The sequence below is a fragment of the Cyprinus carpio genome, chromosome B19, assembly GCF_018340385.1.
Source record: "Cyprinus carpio isolate SPL01 chromosome B19, ASM1834038v1, whole genome shotgun sequence".
Lineage (NCBI taxonomy): Eukaryota > Metazoa > Chordata > Actinopteri > Cypriniformes > Cyprinidae > Cyprinus > Cyprinus carpio.
In genome coordinates, this window is record NC_056615.1 from 15,724,791 (window position 1) to 15,739,108 (window position 14,318).

At 37.6% G+C, this 14,318-nt stretch overlaps 3 protein-coding genes across 3 annotated transcripts; all 3 read left to right on the plus strand.

Annotated features, from left to right (window-relative positions):
* Positions 1 to 155: 155 nt before the first annotated feature.
* Positions 156 to 4,275, plus strand: LOC109111739 (elongation factor 1-alpha-like). Its single transcript, XM_042745046.1, has 8 exons — positions 156 to 309; positions 1,076 to 1,231; positions 1,637 to 1,816; positions 1,938 to 2,234; positions 2,339 to 2,489; positions 3,281 to 3,537; positions 3,618 to 3,852; positions 3,955 to 4,275. The coding sequence occupies exons 2-8, from the start codon at positions 1,088 to 1,090 to the stop codon at positions 4,077 to 4,079; spliced, it is 1,389 nt and encodes a 462-aa protein (XP_042600980.1). The 5' UTR covers positions 156 to 309; positions 1,076 to 1,087; the 3' UTR covers positions 4,080 to 4,275.
* Positions 4,276 to 5,227: 952 nt separating this feature from the next.
* On the plus strand, positions 5,228 to 8,675 carry LOC109112294 (cyclic GMP-AMP synthase-like). The gene is made up of 7 exons (XM_042745622.1): positions 5,228 to 5,439; positions 5,938 to 6,022; positions 6,111 to 6,325; positions 6,856 to 7,084; positions 7,366 to 7,623; positions 7,721 to 7,820; positions 7,905 to 8,675. Exons 2-7 carry the CDS (start codon positions 6,001 to 6,003, stop codon positions 8,404 to 8,406), a joined length of 1,326 nt encoding a protein of 441 aa, XP_042601556.1. The 5' UTR covers positions 5,228 to 5,439; positions 5,938 to 6,000; the 3' UTR covers positions 8,407 to 8,675.
* A 550-nt stretch (positions 8,676 to 9,225) lies between these two features.
* On the plus strand, positions 9,226 to 11,695 carry LOC122140650 (60S ribosomal protein L11). The gene is made up of 6 exons (XM_042745119.1): positions 9,226 to 9,246; positions 9,817 to 9,967; positions 10,089 to 10,195; positions 10,369 to 10,500; positions 11,376 to 11,486; positions 11,608 to 11,695. The coding sequence occupies exons 1-6, from the start codon at positions 9,241 to 9,243 to the stop codon at positions 11,635 to 11,637; spliced, it is 537 nt and encodes a 178-aa protein (XP_042601053.1). The 5' UTR covers positions 9,226 to 9,240; the 3' UTR covers positions 11,638 to 11,695.
* The last annotated feature ends 2,623 nt before the right edge of the window (positions 11,696 to 14,318 follow it).

The window sequence follows — 14,318 nt, forward strand, 5'->3', positions numbered from 1 at the left end:
AACTGGGTGGGATTTTTGGGATGAGCAACTGTAATATGATTTGTCATGGTCCTTGCAGCTGTTTTAACACGTGTTTCAGCCGGGTTTCTTCTACAGTGTGCCCACTTTACTGATGTCTTCTCCTCCAATCGCAAATAGTGAGTGCAGAGTAAAGCTACCAATGGTACCCCACATCGAAGCAGTATCTATGTGGTCTAGGTGTTTTTTCATATCCCACCCCTTTCTGAACCTGTATAAATTTAGACGGGCAGTGTGACTCGTTCCTTTTTCTCCAGTCTGCTTGGGGCTGTCCGTAGTGCTTGTAGTCGGGTAAGTTTATTACTGCCTCATTTTATTCAGTCTTAATCCTAAAAAGTTGCTAGGCTGTGTTCTAAGGAAAAGCCCTTAAATGCATTTAAAATCACAAGGAGGTCTAATTTTTTATTTTCAGGGTAGCTGATTCAGATCAGGTTTATTTTACTTCCAGGTTTCTATGATTTCTCTACTACCTCGTTTCCACTTAAACGCATAGAGAGCTCAAACTTGTTGGCAAAGCTGGAGAGAACATGGCTGGTGCTGTCATTCCAGTCCTTCAACATGGAGGACACGAAGTGAACAGAGGGAGGGGTGGGTGTTGCCAGATCTTGCAAAAAGAAGCTGGACTGAAAAAAATGGAAACGAGCCATCTATTTAACGTCAATGCGGGGTTTTCTAATTCAGTCCCAGAAAACAAAAGCATTATGGAAACAGTTGCTAGTCTCAGATAGTATGTGAAAATTCCAACAGCTGCGAATAAGGGTAAATCAATTTATGCTATATGAACCAAGCTCTTGCAAGCCTCCTAAAATTTGCGACTATATCAGCCCGCGACATAATAAACTCGTTATATTATATGCAGTATAGAAATTATTATTCTTGCATGCAGACATGGCAACAGCGCCGGTGCTGCGCGTTGACGCAGAGATTACCCCGCGCCCATTGATCCTGTTTGATCGATCATATGCGCATTTTTTTCCAGAATTCCTTGAACGCTAATGTGTAATGCCCGGATAATGTTTATGTCGGCTAAACTAAACCCAGCAATGTCTTTCCACAGTAAATATACAACATGGGTAAGGAAAAGACTCATATTAACATTGTGGTTATCGGCCACGTCGATTCTGGCAAGTCCACCACCACCGGACATCTCATCTACAAATGTGGAGGCATCGATAAGAGAACCATCGAGAAGTTTGAGAAAGAAGCCGCTGAGGTACGTCATCACAGCCGGGTGACTTCCGATGACTAATGCATCTCGATGACGAGTATCTTCTGGGCGGGTCTTTTTAAACACCATGTGTTGTGAGCGACATCTACAGTTTAGTTTTACTGGGCTCAGTCAGTTCAAAATGTCCAAACAGCATATGCTTGCATGGTTCTTTAGAATATAATCATTCATGAAATATAGAGAATTATGACAATTAAAACAGTCCCATTTATACATCACTTATAGATGTTATGTTTGAAAAGATGTTAGTCTTCTATAAGCTATTTCCTTCTATCTATCTATCTATCTATATATCTATCTATCTATCTATCTTTTATTTATGTTATTCTTTTGTCCATTCGGTCTCACAAACATCTCAAATATGCTTCTGAATATTTTTTCTGCATCAAGATGGGCAAGGGCTCCTTCAAGTACGCCTGGGTGCTGGACAAACTGAAGGCCGAGCGTGAGCGTGGTATCACCATTGATATTTCTCTCTGGAAGTTTGAAACCAGCAAGTATTATGTCACCATCATTGATGCCCCTGGACACAGGGATTTCATCAAGAACATGATCACTGGTACTTCTCAGGTAGGTTTTTTTTTTTATGTCAACAAATCTATCACAGATTACTGTGTCTGTGTGTAGTGATTTTATTTTTGCATTATTATTATTGTTTAAATGTTGTGATTTTATTCATTCTTCCTTCCAGGCTGACTGTGCTGTGTTGATTGTCGCTGCTGGTGTTGGTGAGTTCGAGGCTGGTATCTCCAAGAACGGACAGACCCGTGAACACGCCCTGCTTGCCTACACTCTGGGAGTCAAACAGCTTATTGTTGGAGTCAACAAGATGGACTCCACCGAGCCCCCCTACAGCCAGAAGCGTTATGAGGAAATCACCAAGGAAGTCAGCGCCTACATCAAGAAGATTGGCTACAACCCCGCCACTGTTGCCTTCGTCCCAATTTCTGGATGGCACGGTGACAACATGCTGGAGCCCAGCACAAACGTGAGCATCTGCTGCTTTTTCCTGTGTTGGAAGGGTTTCGTTAGGGTTTGTGATCACTGCGATTGTTCATGCTTTTTGGTTTTTATTTTCTTATTGTATAATAGATGAGCTGGTTCAAGGGATGGAAGATCGAGAGGAAGGAGGGTGCTGCCAATGGTGTTACCCTTCTCGAGGCCCTGGACTCCATCCTGCCACCCAGTCGGCCCACCGACAAGCCCCTCCGTCTGCCTCTGCAAGATGTGTATAAGATTGGAGGTAAGCATTAACCACCAACCTGGGTTATTATAGATTCAAATTTTATTTTTTTAATATATTTAAGTGTTTTTATTTGTCTTTGGTGTTGAACTTGTAGTTATCATTTTAGTTTGTTTTCTAGTTTTGCTTCTTGTTATTTAATCAGTTTTAGTATTTTAGGGCTGCCATAGTTATTGCACCAACTGGTATAATTAAAAAAATGCTTTAATTTTCTTAGTACAGTCTAGTGTTATTGCAGCGATTCTCAAATGGGCCCAAAGAAAACTTCCAAGAGGCGTCTTATTTTAAAGAAAGTCCCTCAACAACTGTTTTTTCTTTGAAAAACTTTGGATACCTGTAAATATGAGGAAAGGGATTTCTAGATCTGGGAAAGTCATGTAAATTAATAAAATCTTAAACTCCATGGGCATATTTGAACTTTTTTTTTTTTTTTTTTTTTTATCCTCACATTTAATCCTTATTCAGTAAATTACAAACAGCATTTTCATGTTTAATGTAGACAGTTTGCGAAGGTTTCAAATTTTATAGTATACAGTGAAAAAAACAAAAAAAATAAATAAAATAAAATGATTTTGCGGACTAGTTAGTTTTGAAGTAATAAATATAAGTTTAGTCTCAGTGTTTCCCAGGTATGTTGTTTTTTATTTTTATTTCACTGAACGAAGGTGTTTTCTTTTAGTTTCAGTTTTCATTAACAATAACAACACAGCCTCCAAACTCATTCACAGTTTTCACTAATGAGAAACCAGCGTCTGTCACTCATTCAAACATTTTCTGTGTGTTTCCCTCAGGTATTGGAACTGTGCCTGTTGGACGTGTTGAGACTGGAACTCTGAAGGCTGGTATGGTTGTGACCTTTGCCCCTGCCAACCTGACCACTGAAGTCAAGTCCGTTGAGATGCACCACGAGTCTCTTGCTGAGGCTCTCCCTGGTGACAACGTTGGCTTCAATGTTAAGAACGTGTCTGTGAAGGACATCCGCCGTGGTAACGTGGCTGGCGACAGCAAGAACGACCCCCCTATGGAGGCCGGCAGCTTCACAGCTCAGGTTAGATATAACTAATAGAATATTATCTGCATGATCTTCATAATGTCAGGTGTTTTATCGTGTAACCCTCTTTCTCGCAGGTCATCATCCTGAACCACCCTGGTCAGATCTCTCAGGGCTATGCCCCAGTGCTGGACTGCCACACTGCTCACATCGCCTGCAAGTTTTCTGAGCTCAAGGAGAAGATCGACCGTCGTTCTGGCAAGAAGCTTGAAGACAACCCCAAGGCTCTCAAATCTGGAGATGCTGCCATTATTCTTATGGTCCCTGGCAAGCCCATGTGTGTGGAGAGCTTCTCTCAGTACCCACCACTGGGTAAGAGTCATCATTTATGTTGCCATGAACATCATATATTGAACATTAATCAAACGTTCTGCTTTAATTTGAACTCCTTACTATCCCACTACTACTTTCCAGGTCGTTTTGCTGTGCGTGACATGAGACAGACCGTCGCTGTTGGTGTCATCAAGGCCGTTGACAAGAAAGCCTCCACTGCTGGCAAGGTGACCAAGTCTGCTCAGAAGGCTGCCAAAGCCAAATGAATCGTCCTGACAGACACCCAGCAAGCCTCATTGATATCCTACACTGCAATGTCTCAGAACCTGAGCACAGTTTTAAAGGACTGGCTTATGCTGATAAAAACCCACCGTAAAAGCTTCAGAAGGAAAGGAGGAAACCATTTATTTCTGAACACCTTAGAAGAAAACCATTATAAAAATAAACAGTGATCATTCATCAGTTTGTGCCATTATTCTTTCTTGTAAGAGGTCAAATCATTATGAATGGGTTTTATTGTAAGTGCATTCATAAATAAATTCTTTTTGAACATGATAAATATGATTAAGATTCTTTTTTTTTTTTTTACATTTGAATCCTGAATATTTCAGTGTTATTACAGTTAACTAAAACAAATGCTAATAGAAATAAAGCTGAAAGAAAAGAAAATACAAATTTTAGATTTAAAACTTATTAAATATACATAAAAATAAATATACATAAAAAATATACCCTTGGCAATTAACTGAAATAAGTTTTAAGCTGAACTACTAAAATTTCTAAAATTATAACTGGAACAAAAATGAAAGCAAAAGAATTCAAATGAATACTAAAAATAAAAGCAAATTCAAATGTTAAATACTATAATAGAATATATAAATAATACAAAAATAGCACTGTTATGTACACATACTGCACTTTTAGGCTAAAATATATTTTCTCATATTGTTTATACTGTTAAAAAAAATGTATTCATACTTTTGTTTAGTAAAATTCAACCAGCTGTTTTCATTTAACAGTCTGTTGTATCATTTAAAGTAAAAAAAAAAACAGACAAAATGAAATTGGCATGAAACCGCCATTCAAATGTATTTAAATTGTGTGCCATCCATAGAAAAATACTTTTAAAACTACTAAGGGTTAACCATATACACTTCGGTCAGCACACACTCTCAGAAAAAAAGGTACAGAAGCTGTCACTGGGGCGGTACCTTTTCAAAGGTACCAATATGTATACTTTAGGTACTAATTTGTACCTTTAAGGTACCAATATGGACTCTTTAGGTACAAAGGTGTGCCTTTTAAAAAGGTACCGCCCCAGTGACAGCTTTTGTTACCTTTATTTCTGAGAGTGCATTACAAAGGCCTTTAAACATTGCTTTCAGCTGATAAAGTACATCTGTACACACGCCACCTGAGTGACACCTGCTGACAGACAAGAATCTAGCATGTAAACATCAAAAATCTGTTCCTTAAGTTTCGGTTTTACATCACCAGAAAAAGGCACACCCTGAACCTTTTACCGTAAAGCAAAAGATCTGATGTGGCAGGGAGGAGCTTAGAATTAATATACACTTGTGCTGTATTTCTGTGTCAGTAGATCTTATTCTCTAGACCAGGAAGTAGGTAAGTCTGGATTCATTCGTATCATTAAATACATGCTTGTGAAAATCTAAATAAGTGTAGAATAGATAAAATGTGGTGTCACAAAGTTACCTATCTTTAACTGTCCTGTAAATTTTAGAAGTTTTTAAATGTTTTCTGTTCTTGTTGCAAAATACACATATAAATACTGTACATCAAAACATCCCTGATGTTTTTATCAGTTTCGAATTTCTTTTATTTTCTATTCCCTTTTTAAGCTTTGGCGTTCCATTTACGTTTATACTCTTAAAATGTATGAAAGACATAAAACAGGGTGTAAAGCTCTCAGGCATTGCACAACTGTCTGTAAAACAAACGGAAAAACAATATGTGAGCAAGTGTTGGAAACAAACACTGAGTTGATAGTCAGTTACTCTCTATGTTTATGGTTTTTACTGATTCTTATTGTTTTATCCATGAAGAAATCCTAGCACATTTCCATACATAATTCATTTGCTTTATACTGCATTCCAATTTTAGGCTGGGTCGAGCATCATCTGAAGAGCACTGTATATCTGACCTTGGGTTTTTCACAGCTCTATTATGGAAAGCCAGGGGAGATCAAGTAATGTGGAGGATCTTTATTAAGTTGCTCTTTGAGTTATTGTTTGTATCTATGTATACTTGCTTATACTTGTTCTGTTATCATAAAGTTGGAGATGATTCTTCCATTTCACCCGAACTGGACCGCTTGATCAGACAGAGAGGTCGAGATCTAAGGCTGCGTAAGCTTGACCAGCAGAATGCTGTGAAGATAGTAAACCATCTAATTGACAGCTTGCTGGAATTCCTGAAGAACAATGATGATCAGCCCTTCTTCAGAGAGGTCTCAGTTCTCACCAGTGGTAGCTATTATGAGCTGGTGAAGGTAAAAAATCTGAATGATCATTTTTAGAAAAATCAGCTAGTAGTGTCAAATAGAAAGAGTTGCTCAAGTTTGTATCAGATATGGTCTGTTTTTAATATACACTAAAATGAGCAGAAGTGACAGTAAAGTCAATTATGATGTTACAAATTATTCACTGTTCAAATGATTTTAAAATGTTCAGCTATTTCAAAGAAACACTGTTCTGTTGAACTTTTTAATTCTTCAAAGAACCTTTGCCTACACAAAAAACAGCACAACTGTTTTCAACAATGATAATAATAAGAAAAGTTTCTTGAGCAGCAAATTATCATATTACACTGATTTCTGAAGGATCATGTGACACTGAAGAATTCTTTCAAAATTATTTAAAAAATCTTACCGACCTCAAACTGCTGAACGTTTTATATATATGCATTTATATATATTATATATGCAATAATCCTCCACATTTTGAAGAACAAAGATTGACTAAAATTATTCATGAATGTTTGGAATAATGGAATGACAAACTATAATTTTATCACCAACAGATCAACAAACCCAATGAGTTTGACATTATGCTGAAACTGAAAGTCCCAAGGCTTGTATTTTCAGAACTGGAAGAATATCAAGGACTGTTTTATAAGATAAAGCTTTTAAAAGCCACACGAACTGAAATCCAGCACTTTCTTCTGGAAGATGAACGAACCGTCTCAGCAACCAAAATCAAAGCAGAAATGTACCGCTTGGTCCGCAAATTCATTAGCAACCATTTTCAAGGTGCGTTTTACTGATCTGTCTCTCAACACCATGTCATGTTCAGAAAGCTTTTTATATGCTACAATTGAAAAATTTGGGGTAAGATTTTTTATGTTTTTAAAAAGTCTATTTGATGCAAAAATAATGTAAAAAGATTTTAAAATTTCAGCAATTTCTCCAGTCTTAGTCACATGATCCCTCAGAAATCATTCTAATATGCTATTTTGCTGCTCAAGAAAAAACATAAAACATTTTGACCCCAAACTTTAAAAGGTAGTGTATAACCTTCTGCCCGTTCACAGGTGAAGGTTGGGTGATACGCAGAAATCTAGTAAATTCACCGGCGGTGACCCTTGAATTTAAGGCGAAAGACGATGATGTGATGTCTGTGGACATCGTACCTACTCTTGAGGTGCCACAAGGTTGGCCACAGGCAGCACGGGCAGGCCCCAATATAGACAAATGGCTTGGAAAAAAATGTCGTCGCCAGTTTGTAAGTAAGGCTGTGTATTTCGTCCCAAAGAGACCAAAAGGAAGAAACCTCAAAGATGACGCCAAAGGTATGCTGGCACTATAGCTACATCTTCAGTCATTCCAAAAACATTTCTTTCTTTCCTTAACATAAAGGATTTATATATTTGAGGTATTCATTTTCAGAGAGCTGGCGAATATCTTTCTCTCACATTGAAAAAGAGATGATGCAGTATCATGGCAACAAGAAGACGTGTTGTGAGAGTAATTCCAATAAGTGTTGTCGGTATGAACGAACATTCATTTCATAGCTCGTTATGTTATAGATTAATGTTATGATGCCCCTAAGATTTTCTCTTCTTTCTTATAGGAAACTTTGTTTGCGGCTTCTGAAGTGTTTGATTGAGGGACTGAAGCAGCAGTATCCCAAAGAGCTTGAGCCACTGTGTTCCTACCATGGGAAAACAGCCTTCTTCCATGTCCTTTCAGACAGAGTGCAAGATTCATTTTGGTCTCCAAGCCAGCTGTCCATCTCGTTTATGAAGCTCTTTGGATACTTTGAGCGATGTGCACTGAATGGTTCACTACTCCACTTCTTCGTCCGCGAACATAATCTTTTCTCCCCACCTGCATTTCCCAAGCGAGCTCTTTTATTTCTGACCAATGTTCTGAGGGAGCAAAGAGAATTGGGGTTCCCTGTTTTGAAGGTGCCAAGTCCTACCCCTGCTCTTGTTCCTGACACCGATGCTGTGATTCACCCAATCAGTGGCACAGACAGTATTGTTGCCTCTGAACGTACTTTTAAGCATGTGTATGTATGCTTATTGGTTGTTATTGTGTGTGTAGGAATCGGATGTGTATTTCAAAACTGAATAATGAATGATTTATTTTTTTTATTTTTTAGAATCTTCTCCAAATATGGAGAGGTAATCCTTGTGCAATATAAAAAATTTTAAAATACATTTCTAATGCAAATTATGCAAAAGGTCATCCAGTTATGTCATATGTTTAAATTATTTTCTGTGTGTTTTATCAGAAATGTCCATATTCTGAGAAATAAAACTGGAGAAAAAAATAGTTACCTTTTTTCAATGGGGATACACAGTGTATGCTTCCTTTATTATTTAAATAAATAAATAAATCTGAGTTGAAATTGTTTCTACACAATTTTTTTTCCCCAGTATATCATTTGTAATTCTGAATAAGTGTAAGTATTTAACTTTGTATTTTTGATGACAGCCTGATGGATTTAATAAGAGTGTAATTGATTAAACTTACAGGCCATTTCTGAATTTCTATTAAACTATTCTCTTTCTCTAATAAAAGCTATGGAATAATACATGCTAAACAGTTTCTGCCTGACCAAATGATTAGGCTACATAATACTGTTTAATGATTCCCTATTATGAACATGATTTAAAACAGAATTTCCTATTCGAGTGATATAGGCTAATAGGCTTTCTTTTATACTGAAAACTATTTTCCCTTCACCAGCTTATATTCCCTTATATTCTGAACTCTAAAGCAAACGTGTAAGTGTCACATATATTAAATCTGGTCTTCGACTTCAATTTTGGAGTCTCTAAATATTACCCGAAGTTCGCTCCGCGGCGCAAAGCATGCTGGTCTTTGTAGTTCTGAGGACTCAAAACGCAGCATAAATGCTCTGCGCCGGAACTGTATCGTTCTCTTCTTAGTAATCAAACATGGCGGTGAGTACAGGAGAAATTGTGATCATGAAGGTGTATCATTAAAATCAACAAACATCTGCTTGTCTGCATGCAATAATCACGTGCAGCACACTGTTATCAGTCCCTGTGGCTGTGAAATACAGAATGATGGCGGTATTTGTGGCCAGAATGATCCGATGCGGCAGATATCGGCGTTAGCTTTAGAGTGTGCTGTATAGCCGAGATGGCACGTCCTTGACTAGCTTAAAGTTACTTCTGTGCTTCTGATACTCCCCTGTACTGTTTCTGTGGAAACGACAGGGTCCGGTTGGATAACCGGCAGCTCCGTTGTATGTAATGTGAAATATTGATAGTTTGTTGGCTTATATTGCCATACTAGTAGCTTTCCAAATGGTGGATATGTCCGGGCATGTTCATCTCGGACCCATGCTCATAATGTAGTAGCTGTTGGTTCGTTAGAGTTTCTCTCTTGTTTAGCACCTCATTTTTAAAGTTTTACTTATGTTACAACTTCAGCATGAAATTGCGGTGAGGTTTGTGAGAAAACCGGTTTGATGACAGCTAACTATTTGGCTGTGCATCGCTGTACAGGACCAGGGTGAGAAGAAGGAGAACCCCATGAGGGAGCTGCGCATCCGCAAGCTGTGCCTGAACATCTGTGTGGGTGAGAGTGGTGACAGACTGACCCGTGCTGCTAAGGTGCTGGAGCAGCTGACAGGCCAGACTCCTGTCTTCTCCAAGGGTAGGTGGACTTGCTAGTGGTTGAAGATGAGTGCACTTTTTTGTATCTTATGAATGTGGATTTGTATTCATTGGTGTTTGTGAAGTTGTGCCATGCGTTAAGTCTAAATGTCTCCCACCAGCCCGCTACACTGTGCGATCCTTCGGTATCCGTAGAAATGAAAAGATTGCAGTCCACTGCACTGTCCGTGGAGCCAAGGCTGAGGAAATCCTGGAGAAGGGACTGAAGGTGAGAGGAATGTGTTGCTAGTGGAAAGTATTTGTTGTTAAAATTAGCCAGGGCTGTACCTCACTCATAGCGCATGCATAGTGGGTTCTTGAAATGTCATGTTTTGTTTATGGATGCTGTATTGTTTGTAAGCCGTTGTTTATTTATTTATTTATTTTTGTGTGTGTGTGTAGGTGCGTGAGTACGAGTTGAGAAAGAACAACTTCTCAGACACAGGAAACTTCGGCTTTGGTATCCAGGAACACATTGATTTGGGCATCAAGTACGACCCAAGCATTGGAATCTACGGCTTGGACTTTTATGTGGTGAGTTGCATTTTACTGATCCAAAAGGGTCACGATTATGCATCTATTTACATTACAGCTGCAGAACCTTATTTATTTCCTGGTGGTTAAGGAGTTTTAAGTGATCTTGTTCTGCCACTACACTTGCTCATATGAGTATCCATTTTAATACCAACTGTACTGTAGGTGGATTTTAGGAGGGACTTTTCCCTTCCTGATGAGCTTTAGGCTGTCTGAAACTGAATTAAAGGAGTAACAGTGATGTGCAGTGATTTCAGAACAGCTAACATGGAAGAGTACTAAAAATGGTAACAAATGTAGTCATTTATTGGTGATTAATAATCTGCAGTGAATTGGAGACTACATCAAATATTTTGCGTTGCTATTTGCTCAAATAGCAAAAGAAACTCGACAAACAGTGTTTTGTATGAGTTTTTTCACGACTGTCAAAAAGACCCTCACAGCTGTGGCAACTAATTTTTTGTAACTAGTTAAAAATGTACATACAATTTTTTTTTTTTTTTTTTAAATTAAAATAGAAACTTTTTTGCAGTGTTGATGACCGCTAAAACATCTGTGAAATGTTTCACAATCTGTGAAAAGGGTCCATATAGTTCTTCACCGGTGTGTGGCAGAATGGTTCTTGAGCAACACCGATTCAGTTTCGTAATATTACTGATGTAACAATTTCACAGTTGACTGTATATACAGTATTTTACAATGGCTTCAAAAGCAGCTCAGCCAATAATAAGTCCAGAATCATCTGTAATATTATAACAGATATTTTACCAATGTATGTCGCAGTGCAGTACAGATGAAAGCAATCACATCTTTTAACCTTAACCTCTAATCTCATGGTTATTTGGGCAGCTGTGAATAAGCAGTGTTTATTGTAGGTTCTCGGTAGACCTGGTTTCAGCATTGCTGACAAAAAGAGGAAGCAGGGCCGCATCGGCGCCAAGCACCGTATCTGCAAAGAGGAGGCAATGCGCTGGTTCCAACAGAAGGTGTTTAAATAGTTGATACCTATGTTGATTCAGTTTCCAAACAGTCTATAAGCAAATGTACAAAAATTTTTCTGTACCTGAATTTACTTACGCTTGCTTTTTTTTTTTTTTCTTCTTTCAGTATGATGGCATCATCCTCCCTGGCAAGTAAAGGACCACCTTTTTTCCACAATTTGTAACAAATAAATAAAAGAAAAGCCCAAATATAATGCTGTCCATGTGTCTTTATTTGTGAAGTATAACACTGGTGTGACTCACTTCACATAGTTTGTAGTGTGGCATGTGACACAGTTATCAATGAATACTATGAAATGACTTGTTGAACTTTTTTTTAGCAAGTTATTTTAAAACTGAAATATCAGCTGTTTAGGTGGTACAAATTTTAGGAAGTGCTTTTTGATCTTGGGTGTCACCTTTTTAAATCTAGACACTTGTGTGGTAGTTAAATGCATTTTGAAGGATATTTCATTACAAAGACAGTAGTTTCTGACAGTTGAGGGCTGTATGGTAATTATTATGTTGCAGTGAATATTGCAAAGGAAAGAAGAGAGAAGTTTTTTCTTTAACAAGTTTTATTCATTGAAATTCCAGAGATTTAGTACCAGATATACTCCAGGTTCTCTAATCTGCTACATTTTCCATGTTATGCATTAATTTCCATTTGGTTATGTATTCAATTGTTGACAATTTTGTTTGGTATTTTACTGGTTCTTTTAGATAATTTTGTTTTATCATATAGCAGGGGTGACGAACGTCGGTCCTGGAGAGCCGCAGCCCTGCAGAGTTTTACTTCAACCATAATCAAACACACCTGAACAAGCTAATCAAGGTCTGAAGGGTTATTAAAAAACTACAGGCAGGTGAGTTTTAATTAGGGTTGGAGCTGAACTCTACAGGGCTCCGGCTCTCCAGGACTGGAGTTCGCCACCCCGTAATATACCATTATAGGTAGTTGTTTTGACCTCTACATAGGAAAGTAAAGACCCTTAAATGCAACTTAAATACATAAGTGGGTTAAAACAGTAAATATGGTAAGCATGATTTATTTTTTTAATTCATAGATAGTCTATGAATCATGTTGGTTAATATGTGTGGTATTAAGCACATTCTTTGGTGGGCAGTATCATTGGTTTGGTGCTTAAAGGGATAGTTCCCCCAAAAATGAAAATTTTAATTAATTACTCAAGTCGTTCTAAACCCATAAGACCTTCGTTCATCTTCGAAACACAAAATAAGATATTTTTGATGGAATCTGAGAGCTCTCTGACTCTCCCATAGACAGCAATGTAATTAACATCATCAACGTCCAGAAATGTAGCAAGGAGGTCGGTAAAATAATCCATGTGACATCAGGAGTTCAACCATAATTTTACGAAAAATAATAACGACTTTATTCAACAATTCGTCTCCTCCACGTCACCCTGGCTCCATTTTGGAGAGTATCCACTGAACGCAAACAGCGTACTTCAAAAGCAAAAACAAAGTAGTAAACATATCCGTGTGGCCCAGCTGACACAGAACAGCATGTGCTGTTTGCATTCAGCGGATACTCTCCAAAATGGCGCTAGGGTGACACGGAGGAGATAAATTGTTGAATAAAATCGTTTATTTTTTTCTATTCTCGTAGCTTCGTAAAATTACGGCTGAACCCCTGATGTCACATGGATTATTTTACTGATCTCCTTGCTACGTTTCTGGACGTTGATCGTGTAAGGACCCTTGCTGTCTATGGGAGGGTCAGAGAGCTGTCATAATGCATCAAAAATATCTTAATTTGTGTTCCGATAATGAACGGTCTTACAGGTTTGGAACAACAAGAGGGTGGGTAATTAATGATAGAATTTTCATTTTTGGGTGAACTAACCCTTTAATTGTGTGTCTGAGTGGGGTATTGACTTGTGTTGTACCTTTTTGCATGTACCACTGAACAACTTTTGCAGTTATTGGGTTTGGTTATTAAGAGAGAAGACTGATTAACTTGATTTGACCCCTTAACTGTCACTCACATTTTTGAACATAGATGTAAAAGTGCACTATCCAAACTTTTTGTCACATGATTTTGATGTACCATTTTCATGGTAATGCAATGTCTGATTTTAAAATGGTTTTCAAAGGATGAATTTTGAGATTTTAAGTTTTCAATTGATATATCATTTCTGATGATTTCTAAAGTGTGATAGAGAAAAAGGCAATGAAGAAGGCTTTTTGTGACAAAGGTCAGAACTCCTGTTGTGATGTAGATTTTTGAGGTGCACTCTTGTCAAATTAATCTATTACTTTTCCTACATAAGTTTTTAACAAAAGACAGTGGTAAAATATCTATTTAGGAGTCATAGACCTTTACAACGATATATAGTTTGTCATGATTAGATTAGGATTTAATTGTAATATAGTAAAGTAAACTTAGGCATCCACAGTTAAGAGGTAAAAATAAATAAATAAATAATGTGAGAAATAAATAAACTGATGGCTTAATTCAGTACTACTGAATTAAAATGGTGATAATCCCATTATAGTATTTTCAATAGAACTGTATGGCTCAATTTCTAAAATTCATTCACAGAAACTCATAAGCAGATACCTCACTAAATTCTTCGCACTGCAGAGTCTCTTGTGAAATGTATCTGTTAACATTCTTTATAAGTGGGCCCTAGGTAGTACCTTTTCTTTGAACTTGCTGTGTACCTAATGCATATTTGGAGTTTTAAGAACAAGGCTTAAAAACAAAGACCCCTATGCTTTTCCTTTCATGTTGTTATTCTTTACATTCTACTCCAAATTTCCATTTCACCTATATGTTTCTCTCTCCCTTGCTGTCTTTTTCTACACTCA

Excerpts from the sequence above, each read along its gene's own strand:
- LOC122140650 (XM_042745119.1), top strand. Across the intron at positions 10,196-10,368 it reads TCCTGGAGAAGGGACTGAAG|GTGCGTGAGTACGAGTTGAG; the intron begins GTGAGAGGAATG and ends GTGTGTGTGTAG. Across the intron at positions 11,487-11,607 it reads TGCGCTGGTTCCAACAGAAG|TATGATGGCATCATCCTCCC; the intron begins GTGTTTAAATAG and ends TTCTTCTTTCAG.
- LOC109111739 (XM_042745046.1), top strand. The coding sequence starts at position 1,088 with ATGGGTAAGGAAAAGACTCATATTAACATTGTGGTTATCGGCCACGTC. Across the intron at positions 1,817-1,937 it reads TGATCACTGGTACTTCTCAG|GCTGACTGTGCTGTGTTGAT; the intron begins GTAGGTTTTTTT and ends TCTTCCTTCCAG. Across the intron at positions 3,853-3,954 it reads CTCTCAGTACCCACCACTGG|GTCGTTTTGCTGTGCGTGAC; the intron begins GTAAGAGTCATC and ends ACTACTTTCCAG.
- LOC109112294 (XM_042745622.1), top strand. The coding sequence starts at position 6,001 with ATGGAAAGCCAGGGGAGATCAA. Across the intron at positions 7,624-7,720 it reads CCTCAAAGATGACGCCAAAG|AGAGCTGGCGAATATCTTTC; the intron begins GTATGCTGGCAC and ends ATTCATTTTCAG. Across the intron at positions 7,821-7,904 it reads AATTCCAATAAGTGTTGTCG|GAAACTTTGTTTGCGGCTTC; the intron begins GTATGAACGAAC and ends TCTTTCTTATAG.